Raw genomic sequence first — 12198 nt, 5'->3', positions numbered from 1 at the left:
TCATAACACTAGCTTCTTTTGGACCTGTGCTGGACATTAATTTAATGTTTTTATAAAGACCTGATTGTGTCTTTAATAAAGGCGATGATGATGATGATGATGATGATGATGATGATGATGATGATGATGATGATTAAATGATGTTTTGTTTCACAGCTGATTAAAAAGGTTTGAGTTTTCATTTTGATGCCACATCTAAACTTTGCTTAACCAAAGCCAAAAAAGTGAATAAATAGCTTATTTTGCATTTGCTAAAGTTTCTTCACTTCTCTTTTCCACATTTTGTTTTGTAATAACTATAAAATTTGACACGTTTTATTGGGAATTTATGTAAATGGCCTGAATTTTATCTAGTTCAGAAAACTCCAAATCCCTTTACACTATGCAGTCATTCGCCCATTCACTCACACGCTGATGGTGATAAGCTACATCGTAGCCACATCTGCTCTGACTGACAGAAGCAGGGCTGCACACAGTCGGTGCCACTGGGCTTTCTGACCATCACCAACAGGCGAAGGCGGATGCACTGTCTTGCTCAAGGACACAATGACTGACACCAACAGAGAAGCTGGGTTTTGAACCAGCAACAGCACAAATCCTTATCTCCTGAGCCACAGCTGCCAACAAAATATACACCAACAAAAACTAATATTTGTGAAATGGAAATGGAATTATACATTAATTTTCAATATACAGGTGCTGGTCATAAAATTAGAATATTGTGATAAAGTTCATTATTTTCCATAATGTCATGATAAAAATTAAATTGTCATATATTTTAGATTCATTGCACACCAACTGAAATATTTCAGGTCTTTTATTGTTTTAATTTTGATGATTTTGGCAAACAGCTCTTGAAAACCCAAAATCCCTGTCTCAAAAAATTAGAATATTATGAAAAGGTTCTCTGAACGAGCAATAAAAATAATCATCTGAATCAACAAAGTAACTCTAAACACCTGAAAAAGTTTCCTGAGGCCTTTAAAAACTCCCAGCCTGGTTCGTTACTCAAAACCGCAATCATGGGTCAGACTGCTGACCTGACTGCTGTCCAGAAGGCCATCACTGACATCCTCAAGCAAGAGGGTGAGAAACAGAAAGAAATTTCTGAACGAATCGGCTGTTTGCAGAGTGTTATATCAAGGCACCTCAGTGGGAAGTCAGTAGGAAGGAAAAAGTGTGGCAGAAAACGCTGCACAACGAGAAGAGGTGACCGGACCCTGAGGAAGATTGTGGAGAAGGGCCGATTCCAGACCAAATTAAATTTTCATCTCCATAAAACTTTTCAGCAGATGGAAGCATGAAGTGCTCCAAAATCTTCTGATAGCTGCTGCGTTGATCCTGCCCTTGATAAAACACAGTGGACCAACACCAGCAGCTGACATGGCACCCAGACCATCACTGACTGTGGGTACTTGACACTGGACTTCTGGCATTTTGGCATTTCCTTCTCCCCAGTCTTCCTCCAGAGTCTGGCACTTTGATTTCCGAATGACATGCAAAGTTTGCTTTCATCCGAAAAAAGTACTTTGGACCACTGAACAACAGTGGTCCAAAGTGCTGCTTCTCTGTAGCCCAGTTCAGGCGCTTCTGCCGCTGTTTCTGGTTCAAAAGTGGCTTGACCTTTGACCTGGGGAATGCGGCACCTGTAGCCCATTTCCTGCACACGCCTGTGCACAATGGCTCTGGATGTTTCTACTCCAGACTCAGTCCACTGCTTCCCCCAAGGTCTGGAATCGGCCCTTCTCCACAATCTTCCTCAGGGTCCGGTCACCTCTTCTCGTTGTGTAGCGTTTTCTGCCACACTTTTTCCTTCCTACTGACTTCCCACTGAGGTGCCTTGATATAACACTCTGCAAACAGCCGATTCGTTCAGAAATTTCTTTCTGTTTCTCACCCTCTTGCTTGAGGATGTCAGTGATGGCCTTCTGGACAGCAGTCAGGTCAGCAGTCTGACCCATGATTGCGGTTTTGAGTAACGAACCAGGCTGGGAGTTTTTAAAGGCCTCAGGAATCTTTTTCAGGTGTTTAGAGTTACTTTGTTGATTCAGATGATTATTTTTATTGCTCGTTCAGAGAACCTTTTCATAATATTCTAATTTTTTGAGACAGGGATTTTGGGTTTTCATGAGCTGTTTGCCAAAATCATCAAAATTAAAACAATAAAAGACCTGAAATATTTCAGTTGGTGTGCAATGAATCTAAAATATATGACAATTTAATTTTTATCATGACATTATGGAAAATAATGAACTTTATCACAATATTCTAATTTTATGACCAGCACCTGTATTACTTAAAAAACTGCATGTACAGCTACAGGTTCTTTTGGGTAGAAATGAGTTTTCTTCCTTTGATGTAATCTATTTAACTTAATTCAATTTCCCACAGGATCATTTTCCTATAAGTTTCTGAATAGGGGAGGAGCGCCATATTTATATCCCATAAAAACGTTAATTACACATAAAAAGTTCCAGGATACTAATCGACTTAAATAATGAAAGTATAAATGAAAATAGTTGCGGACGTTACAACACTGCAGATTTAAAGTCTTCCATGCAACGCATGCAATAAGTATGAGTGAAGGTAACTTTAGTTTTTCTCATGCCATTGGTCAGAGTTCTCCAACTCCAGTCCTTGAGAGTTATGTCCTGTATGTCCTGCAGCTTTTAGATGCATCCCTGCTCAAATACTCATGAATCATGGGAATCATTCATTGCCTGGCCATTGCCAAACATGAGATGGTGAATCCACCATTTGCTTCAGATGTGTTGGAGCATGTATGCATCTAAAAGCAGCTGCAGGATGACGGCTCTTGAGGACTGGACTTGGAGTCCTCTGCTCGAGATCAAAGTGTTTTACTGAGTCAGCATCATAGGGGCACCGTTACGTAGTAATTGTATAAGAATGTGACACCATGTCAGCTGTGGAGGGACTACTGTAGCGTTCACTGTCCTGTTGTGTGTGAAGGTTCAAGAGATAACCTAATCATCAAGACAGCCTTGTCAAAGAATACAAGCATTCGTGTGCAGTACATTCATGTTCCTCTTAACAGGAGGCTGCAGCAGCTCTGCAAGACTACTCTGAGTCCAGCAGAAAAGCAACCTTTAGTTTTCTCTTCAAAAAGCATTTCATAACTCAGACAAATGATCCAGATGTAACTTACGGGTCGCTTTGATAAGAGCCTGATCAGAATCTCCTAATGCCACAGAAGGGAGATTCATTCTTTCCTGCATAATCTTATTTAGCAGAGAATGCGCTAGGCAATCCTTTATGAAAGGAAAAGAGATAATAACATCCCACAGCTCCTAGCTGCGGCACCATTCATTGAGAGGCTTATTTCTTTTGCAGTTGCACAGTTTGAAATGTTCAAAAATAATTCTGAGTAACAGAGCGAACTCCTTTAGTGATGTTTCTTTTCAGCAAGTCATCAAAAACCTGCTGAGTTCCTGAAGTTGATTTGATGAAACTTGTTGTACGTCCTATCACATTTTGTTCAATGTTCTCCTTACTCTGCCTAGCTTATTGGGTATGACGATGGCTGCTGGTGAAATTAATATTGGAGAGATTTCATAAAAAAAATAAAAAATAAAATAAAATAAGGGTGTGGCATCACACCATCCACTGATGTCCCTGAAAAATCTTGTGAATCATGGTCAGCCTTACAACCTAAAGTGATAGAACTGTCAGAAAAGCAGGCAGGTACATGGCTTTTTGGAAAATCCACATAAAGTCCTGTTTGCAGTTCTTCCAAAATCTGTGGAGGGAACTCAGCAAACGTGGAAGAAAGCAGGACATGTTTGCTGAACAAAACAAAACCTTTGGGCCATATGAAAAATGCTTTGTGTGGCAGAAAACTACCACTATTCATCACCCTACAAAGTGATGACATCAAGGGCAGAGTGAAAATCCGTGCCACACTTTTAGAATTTTTATTCCTGAAACCTTCTGTAAAAAAAAAAAAAAGGTTCTGATCAAACTTGCCTTTTAGATAAATATGTGCCACACACAATCCCAATAGTTGGAGGTTGTTATGTGACAAAGCGTGGGTTTTGTTTCTAAGATGTCTAATCATAAAAAAAACTGTGAGGCGTTCCAAAAGAAAACAGAAAATGTTGTATGAAAATGTTCTGTATGAAATGTCAATATGAGTTTTTCTTTGAAACTCTCAAACTAGTTCTATGCCTATCATGCACAAAAAATCTTTATTTTTCAAAGTTCTTTGGTAAGACTTTAACAACTTTTAGGGTTAGTTTTTCCTATGCCTTTGCCCAGCTTGCCCAGTATGCAGGAACTGAAATTGTTGCTAACTTTAAACTAAACTTTGTTATGATCTCAGGATCAGGTGCACATCTTCCTACTTCTCACCACATGCACAAAATAAGCAAATTATTCATTGGGCATACAGTGTCTGTAATAATGCTCACAGAATTATTACTCCAGTTGCAACCTGCACCTGGTCTGATAAATACAGACACAAGCAAAATGTTTTGTTTAGTATTTTTTTTTTCACATGACATCTGCGTTGTGCAATTCAACCTTGCAGATATTTTTAGCCTGCTATAAGTCAGAGTTGTCAGAGTCAAATTTAAGGTGAATCACAATGTTTTCTAACCCCACACAATGAATGTAAATAATTCAGTACAGTGGAAAACAAAATAGCGCGTGAAATATAATGACGTGCTTCCCTACCTGAGCTGTGTTCAAATTGATATTGTGGGCTAAAACTACATTCCCCAAAGATTAATTAAAAATTTAACCTGTTTTCATTTTTGTTTACACCAGAATTTGTCATTTAGAACAGTCTTTTAAAGGTTTACACTCTACTGTACATAACTAATATCTATTCATCTTTCCTTGGTGTGCAAAAATAAAGTGATGTCTGTCAGTGCATCTTCCTTATATTGTGTCTGAGTTGTTCCTATATTATATCAGACTCTGTCCCATAAAGACATGGAAAACACTTTTTTCTATTGTTGGTTCAAAACATCCAGTTTATTCATGCCCCCCTTACTCCTTATTTTTCCACATTTTCTTTACAAATAGTGGTTTGTCAAAGACATCTCCTGTGCCCCCGCACTACCCCCAGCTGCTCGTCTTCCTTGCTCCTCTTCATTCAGGTAAATGACTTTATCCAGTTGAGTGACTTTGTAAGGAAGCAAGGACAGTGTTTTAGCTGAGCCCAGCAAACGGGGAGAGCAGCAGCAGAGAGATAAAGAAAAGGGGGGACGAGTAAAGATTCATTAGAGGGATTTTTTATAGTTCAGGCACAAAATGTCCTTGCCTTATGCAAAGCAATGACTCACCCTCTTGCTCCATGTGTGAATGACTGGGAGGCCGAAGCCTGACTGCAAACTGGACTTATCAACAAAGCAGTAAAACCCTCTCTCATCTGTGGCAATGCAGTTGCTTTTTGATCTTTTAGATGTTTTTGATTAATTCATAATATGACATAATTTGTATTTTAAGTTTCAAAGGTCATCAACTGCAGAGGGACTTTCTGTTGTTGCAAATGCATCAGTAAGAGAGTCTGAATAAAGTAAAGGGGACAGTGAAGCTCTGCTTTATAGTGCGCTGTTATTGTTTTAAATTCAGGGCTTTACAAAAGTATTTGTACACTTGATATCTTAAAGTTTCAGTGCAAATTTTAAGATATGTTACTGTGATTTTATGACATAAACCAACAGGATGCAAAGTCTGTTTTTCATAAAAAGAGCTCAAATCGAGTCTTTTTTACTGTTACTTTTTTCCATTTTCCCATCAACTCTGACCAGACTCCTTCATCGTGATAAGAACAGTTTTCATTCTACAGCTCTGTTTCAACATGGGAATGCTATTTTTAATGTGATGCGCAGTGCAACCAGGACTTTCTTATTGCCACTTAGCAAGGCCAGATTTCAGCATAGCATGAAGAATAGTAGCCCTGTCACTCCACCTGGGCTGCAAATATTTCTGCAAATAATGCAGAGAAACACAACCTTGGATAGCAAACAGCTTATGATTCATATGTCAAAAACAAAAGTGCTGCCTCAACTGAGTAAATATTTCATGTTGACCTTCACTCAATAGAAGCTGCTGATTCTTCATCTGGTCATAATGTTTCTGCAAAGTAAGAGGCTTCATCTGCTCACAGCCTGTCTGTCACTATATAAACTTTGAATAGTCCTTTCATTTCCATCAGCCCGTCTACTACATTACGAGTTTTTACAGGCAAAAACATTACATAATATCAGAGTTTAATACTTTGTTTTTCGGTTTTGGATTTTCTACTCTGACCAGTAAACTCTGCTCAGTAATCCTTCACACCTACTAAGCAAACTTTTTCATCACTGTCGTTGTTAAGAAGCATTAGGCCTTACAAGTTGATGCTGAAAAAAGTCTGCAGCCTAATGAATCATGTTGCAAAAAACCTTTTTCGGTTTTTATACTGTACATTTATGTCCCTCTCTGAAGACTTGCCAGTGGATGAGCCGTTATAATAGATTAAACCTGCCAATTACTGCCCTCTTGTGGTTAAATGGCGACACTGCAACTATTCAAAGTTCAGTGCAGTATTTATTGTCTGTTTTTGTTTAACATATTTCCTTCAGAATCATGTTATATAATAATGAAACCTCTACCACTGAAATAAATATTTTTTATGCAATACAAACGGCGAAGACTTTCAGAAATATATATGTATTGACAAAATCTAATTGCCTTCATTAAAAGCTAAAAGGCCAGTTCCCCTTCTCTGTCTTGAGACTAATGTCTTGGTTATTAGTTTAACCTGTAACTAAGCTTTTTAAGACTACAGCAGATATAGATCCACCTTCAGATGTTTGAGAAACTCTTTGGCAAAACACTTTCTGTCTTGTTGACGGATCTACACTAACTGGAATTCTGCCCATTTATCATTTAATAGATATAAAAAGAACTCAAAAACCACCGAATTCATGTAGCCTAGCAGTTTGACAATGATGTGAAGTTCTGTATGAAAAGCCAACATAAGTGAAACAGTATTTGTATTATTTTTGTTCATCTGAAACTGCAGATGTATCTGCTTGTTAATGGAGAAGGTGGTTGTTTGGCAATAGAAGCTCTTTCATTTCATTCTACATCCCTTCCTATTATTTTACTTTTTTAATTGCAAGAGTGCACAACCTTCTAATGGGTGCAGATGAGATTAATTAGGCTTAAGCTTGAGCTGTAAAAGCTTTGTTTGCTCTAAAGAAGGTCATTAACCAGCATCCTTGGGTAATGACATCACAAATAGGACTCATTAGCAGGGCTCCCAGGAGTCAAAGAGGCAGGAGAGGATCGTTTTATCTAGGGTCACTGAGCTCTGTTTGGTGACAAAATGCCCCCCAAGGGAATAGTGTTCATTACCAATGTCATTATTGTTGTTGAGTCATTTCCTAAACAACAACTTTATACAAAGCAGCAAAGTTTCTCTGAGGAGAATAATGAACCAGCCTTGTCTAATGGTGCATGCAATTACTGGGCTCCTATTGTTTTCTTATAACTACTCAGTGTACAGTCAGTGCTGTAAATATTACATTTCTATTCTTATATTCTGAACTTGCCATTTTATTGTAATCCAAAGAAGTGAATAGTAAATATTTTACAGAGATTAGTAAAGATGGTATTATTCGATGCCAGAAAACTTTGATTTTCACTCAAGATTTACAGAAAATCCACAATGGGCACAATTTATACATATACATACACATACACATATACAAGATTTGACATCTGGTTTGATATAGATTGGAATTTCTTTTGAATTTTAGTTGGGATATTGAAACAGCAGCATATGTCAAAATATAAGTACAGTATGTGTTGGGAGTTCACAAGGACAACCAGCAAAATCTTAATGGAAATCTCTTCTTGTTAAAAGAAAGTGGTACCGTTCCAGTGTTGTCACACTTTCACATCATAAGATGTTCTTGGAATGTCAGCGACTTTTTCCAGTTGACTGGGCAGATTTTACCAATCTGCCTTTACTTATCATCTGAATCTTTTGAGTTGTATTACAAATTGTGTGAATTAGATAGCATGCAACGGAATTTGAATCTAATCTAATTTGAACTACATGTTGACTGAATTGGGTTTTTGTTTGTTTGTTTGTTTGTTTTTTACAATTGGACCTGTTTCCAAAGGACATTAATATGATTTTTTTAATATCACACATAAACTACAATTTATTAATAATAAATTAATACCTTTAGTAAGTTTGAAATGTTCAGTGTGAGCTGTTTTAAAGCTTTAGAAGCATTAAACATTTTGTCTAGGACATTAAGCACAATTACAAACTTTCTCATAGTTAAAAAACTGACTTAAAATTTGAATTAGTCAATAGTTTGTACAACGGAAACTTGGTCTTAAGGAATTAATGACTTATTAATGACTTGGCATATTCACACTCTAGACTGTATAGTAAGCATAGAAATGATTGCATTGATAATGTAATTTTCTGAAAATTCTTCAATTCTGGTTTCAAATTCACATTTCGCGACAATATTGTAATGAAATTTCGCTTCGCAGCGGAACCATTGGAACAGAGCATGTTTTCTGGTGACACTTCCGGGTTCTGCGTAAACATGTCCCCTTCCTCTCCTGTCTAGGTTGGTTATGCAAACACAATGAAGCTTTGCGCTTTATGAAAACGTGCTTTCTGCTCCACAACAGAAGGAAAATGTCCTTGATGAATTGAGCGGGCAAAACAAGAGAGGTATTTTATTTTACTTATTTATTTAATGATTATTAAGTAAGCATTTAAACGCGAGCTTATCGCCTTCCCTTAGTTACTGGATGCAAAACTTTATGTGAGTAGTAGTTTGTTTCTAAACTTATTGACCGTTCACGTTATGTGGAGCAAAACATTTGTAGTTACAGCTTATTTGTAATAAGAACAACACTAACTGTTCGGCGGAGACCAATCTAAAAAACTGAGTCGTTCACAGCTTTAACTCTGATGCGTAAGTGGGTCCTTTTTGACCCCGGGAGGTAATCTTTTTGCAATATCTTTGTAATGAAAAGTTTTCATCACTTCATATTCCAGGTATTCTTCAAGAAACATGTTACTGATATCATGCAATTCAAATGTTTAACTTACCTTTTATACATTTTAAGAAATAGCATGTTTTATGTTACTACCCCATTCTTCCGTGAGTGGGTCCAAAATGACCCGCATTCATTTCCTATGGAATTTAATGGGAATCTTGGTTTCTTACCAACTGACTGTCAGGAAAACATTTTTTGTGAACCAAACACACTGAGACCGAAGTCTCACCGCTGAATAATATTATTATACACCACAAGAACTCTTACATATAAGTATTATATGTAAGTGTCTGACACCTTGAATGAGAAAACCAAGAGAGAGAATATGTTGAATGACATCCAAAACCTGTTGATCAATGTGTTCAATGTTCTTTCTTTTATCATCTCAATAAATGAAATACAAATTCATAGCTATAGAAATAAATGCATAAATAAATGAGCCAGAAAAGCATAGAGTGCCTTCTCCGGGTAGGGGAGGATGTCCTGCCCCAAGTGGAGGAGTTCAAGTATTTCAGGATCTTGTTCAGCAATGAGGGAAAAATGGAGAAGGGATCGACAGGTGGATTGGTGGAGTGTCTGCAGTGAAGCGGGTGTTGTACCAATCTGTCGTGGTGAAGAGAGAACTGAACCAAAAAGCGAAGCTCTTGATTTACCAGTTGATCTAAGTTCCTACCCTCGTCTATGGTCATGAGCATTGGGTCATGTCCGAAAGAACAAGGTCACGGATACAAGCGGCCAAAATTAGTTTTTCCTGCAGGGTGTCTGGGCTCTCCCTTAGAGATAGGGTGAGAAGGTCAGATATCCAGGAGAGACTCAGAGTAGAGCCACTGCTCCTTCATGTCGAGAGGAGCCAGTTGAGGTGGTTCGGGCATCTGGTCAGGATGCCTCCTGGACGCCTCTCTGGTGAGGTGTTTAGGGCACGTCCCACCGGGAGGAGGCCTGGGGAAGACCCAGGACACGCTGACAATATTTCTCAGCTGGTCTGGGAACGCCATGGGTTCCCCCAGAGGAGCTGGAACAAGCGGCTGGGAAGAGCGAACTCTGAGCCTCCTTACTTAGGCTGCTGACCCCGCGACCCGACCCCGGATAAATGGAAGATGGATGGATGGATGGATGGATGGATGGATGGATGGATGGATGGATGGATGGATGGATGGATGGATGGATGGATGGATGGATGGATGGATGGATGGATGGATCACACACATACACACACTCACATGTGTGATACACACAGCATAATAGAATAGAGACAGTAATGTTAGCTAGCTCGGTTAGCTAGCTAGTTTCAAGAAACGTGCTCTTGTGCAGCCGACCCCCCATGCCCACACACACACACACACACACCCACATAATGGATGTTAACATGTACATGATTGACATTTCATCATTGTTGTTGTAAAATTGCTGCTGTTGTCATTTTGTTTTAAAAATGTTCTACAAATTGTTCTAAAAATGCTTAAAAAAGTGAAAAATGAAAATATTTCAAACATGAAATGACTCTTGTGTGAAATAAAAGACAGTAGAAATGTTATACAAAACATTATTCTGAATCAAAATGGCAAAAGTAGCATAAAAACACATTGATTGTAACCCGGGTCAAAAAGGACCCACTCACGGAAGACTGCATAGTCAGTCACTCACGCATCAGAGGGTTAAACGAAACAAGTCCAACATTGTAAGACATGAGGCAACCTGCATGTACCAAAAGTTCATGCAGGTACATGTAGGTGATTAATGGCTGACCTGTAATCCTGACAAGTCAAAGAGGTACATGAGAAGTAAAATAATAAGAGAATCAGTTTGCCTATTTCAGTTTTCTGTAAATAAGTTTTTATTATTGCGAGTATCACTAGTATCAAATTTTGATGGTAAAATTTACGTTTTGCTTGTAGGAATACGGAGGTGTAGTGTTGTACCTCGTGGTGGCACTGTCAATGTTTTTGATATTCCATTGTATGTTAAAATAAATGTGACTGACATATTTATTCTTTCAGGTTGGCCAAAAATGCAGTTACTTTGAGGGTGAGGGAGAAAGTACCGTGCCTCACTGTTAGGGGGCAGCGTTGAACCCCAAACACACAACAGGTAACAGGTGATCTTCCTCTACACATTGACTAAAAACAGTAGAAAAAATACAAAAAAATTATAGTCAGATTAGAACCATTCAAGGTTCTAATCTATTTTTTCCAAACGTATGCAGTTGATGATTTTTAGATATGAATTCTGACCAGATCTTGTTTTTCTACTTCTTGCTGATTTTCACAGCCCGAGTCAGTGTTGTGTATATAAATAAGGAGGATGTCTTATCCTTCACCCCATGACCGCACCCGTAAAGACGACGAGGATGACCCCGTTGATCAGATGATATCCCGTACTGGCTGTGCTGAGCTGCATTATGCTGTGCAGGAGTGCATGGCTGAACATCAGGACTGGAGAGCCTGCCAGAAGCAGGTTCAGAGCTTCAAAGACTGCATGACAAATTTCCAAAATGCTCAGAAAGAACAGCGGAGAGCCCAATCGCAGACCTCTAACAAGTCAACCAGTTGAACTCACAAATCCATATGGTTTTGGGATAAGTTCAAGAACTGTTTGTGATACTTTTAAAACAAAAGACTGTAATAAATGTCATAATTACCAATGAAAATAAAGTTTGAAATGTGACGTGGCTTGACATTTTAAATATTCGACATTGATTCTCAAACAAAAACTGATGGTTCCTTAAAAAAGACATTGACTAGACAGTTTCTCATTATCCATGCAACTGCTACAAAAAAGGCCTTTTCTGCACTTTCATACATCTTTCTGTAAGAAATTAACATTTGGCAGTCTGTTGATGAGCTGCTCAATTACATGCGTAACTCAAATTGATCTAAAAGAGACCCATTTCAAAACGTAGTCAAAAGGTTTTTGAACCAGAACCAAACATGGAGAAGCAGCATTCAGCTTCTATGCACCACAAATCTGGAACATACTCAGAGTACTGCCAAAACAGAGTGGCTTTAAATCTGGACTACAAACCACCTGTTCAGGGTTGCTTTTGAAACATAAACAACGAAACATTAATGAACAATTCTTGAGTGTGTGTTTTGCAACTTTGTATTTTTTTTTTGTTTGTTTTTATGATGTTAAGCACTTTGAACTGCCTTGTTG

At 38.3% G+C, this 12198-nt stretch overlaps 1 protein-coding gene across 1 annotated transcript; it reads left to right on the top strand.

Moving 5' to 3' along the window:
• The first annotated feature begins 8559 nt into the window (after window positions 1-8559).
• On the top strand, window positions 8560-11709 carry coa4 (cytochrome c oxidase assembly factor 4 homolog). Its single transcript, XM_014972343.2, has 3 exons — window positions 8560-8713; window positions 11043-11133; window positions 11314-11709. The coding sequence occupies exon 3, from the start codon at window positions 11347-11349 to the stop codon at window positions 11593-11595; it is 249 nt and encodes an 82-aa protein (XP_014827829.1). The 5' UTR covers window positions 8560-8713; window positions 11043-11133; window positions 11314-11346; the 3' UTR covers window positions 11596-11709.
• The last annotated feature ends 489 nt before the right edge of the window (window positions 11710-12198 follow it).

Source organism: Poecilia mexicana, unplaced genomic scaffold (genome assembly GCF_051168715.1).
Source record: "Poecilia mexicana isolate PSO_F unplaced genomic scaffold, ASM5116871v1 scaffold_14, whole genome shotgun sequence".
Classification (NCBI taxonomy): Eukaryota; Metazoa; Chordata; class Actinopteri; order Cyprinodontiformes; family Poeciliidae; genus Poecilia; species Poecilia mexicana.
This window is presented reverse-complemented; position numbering and strand designations above follow the sequence as displayed.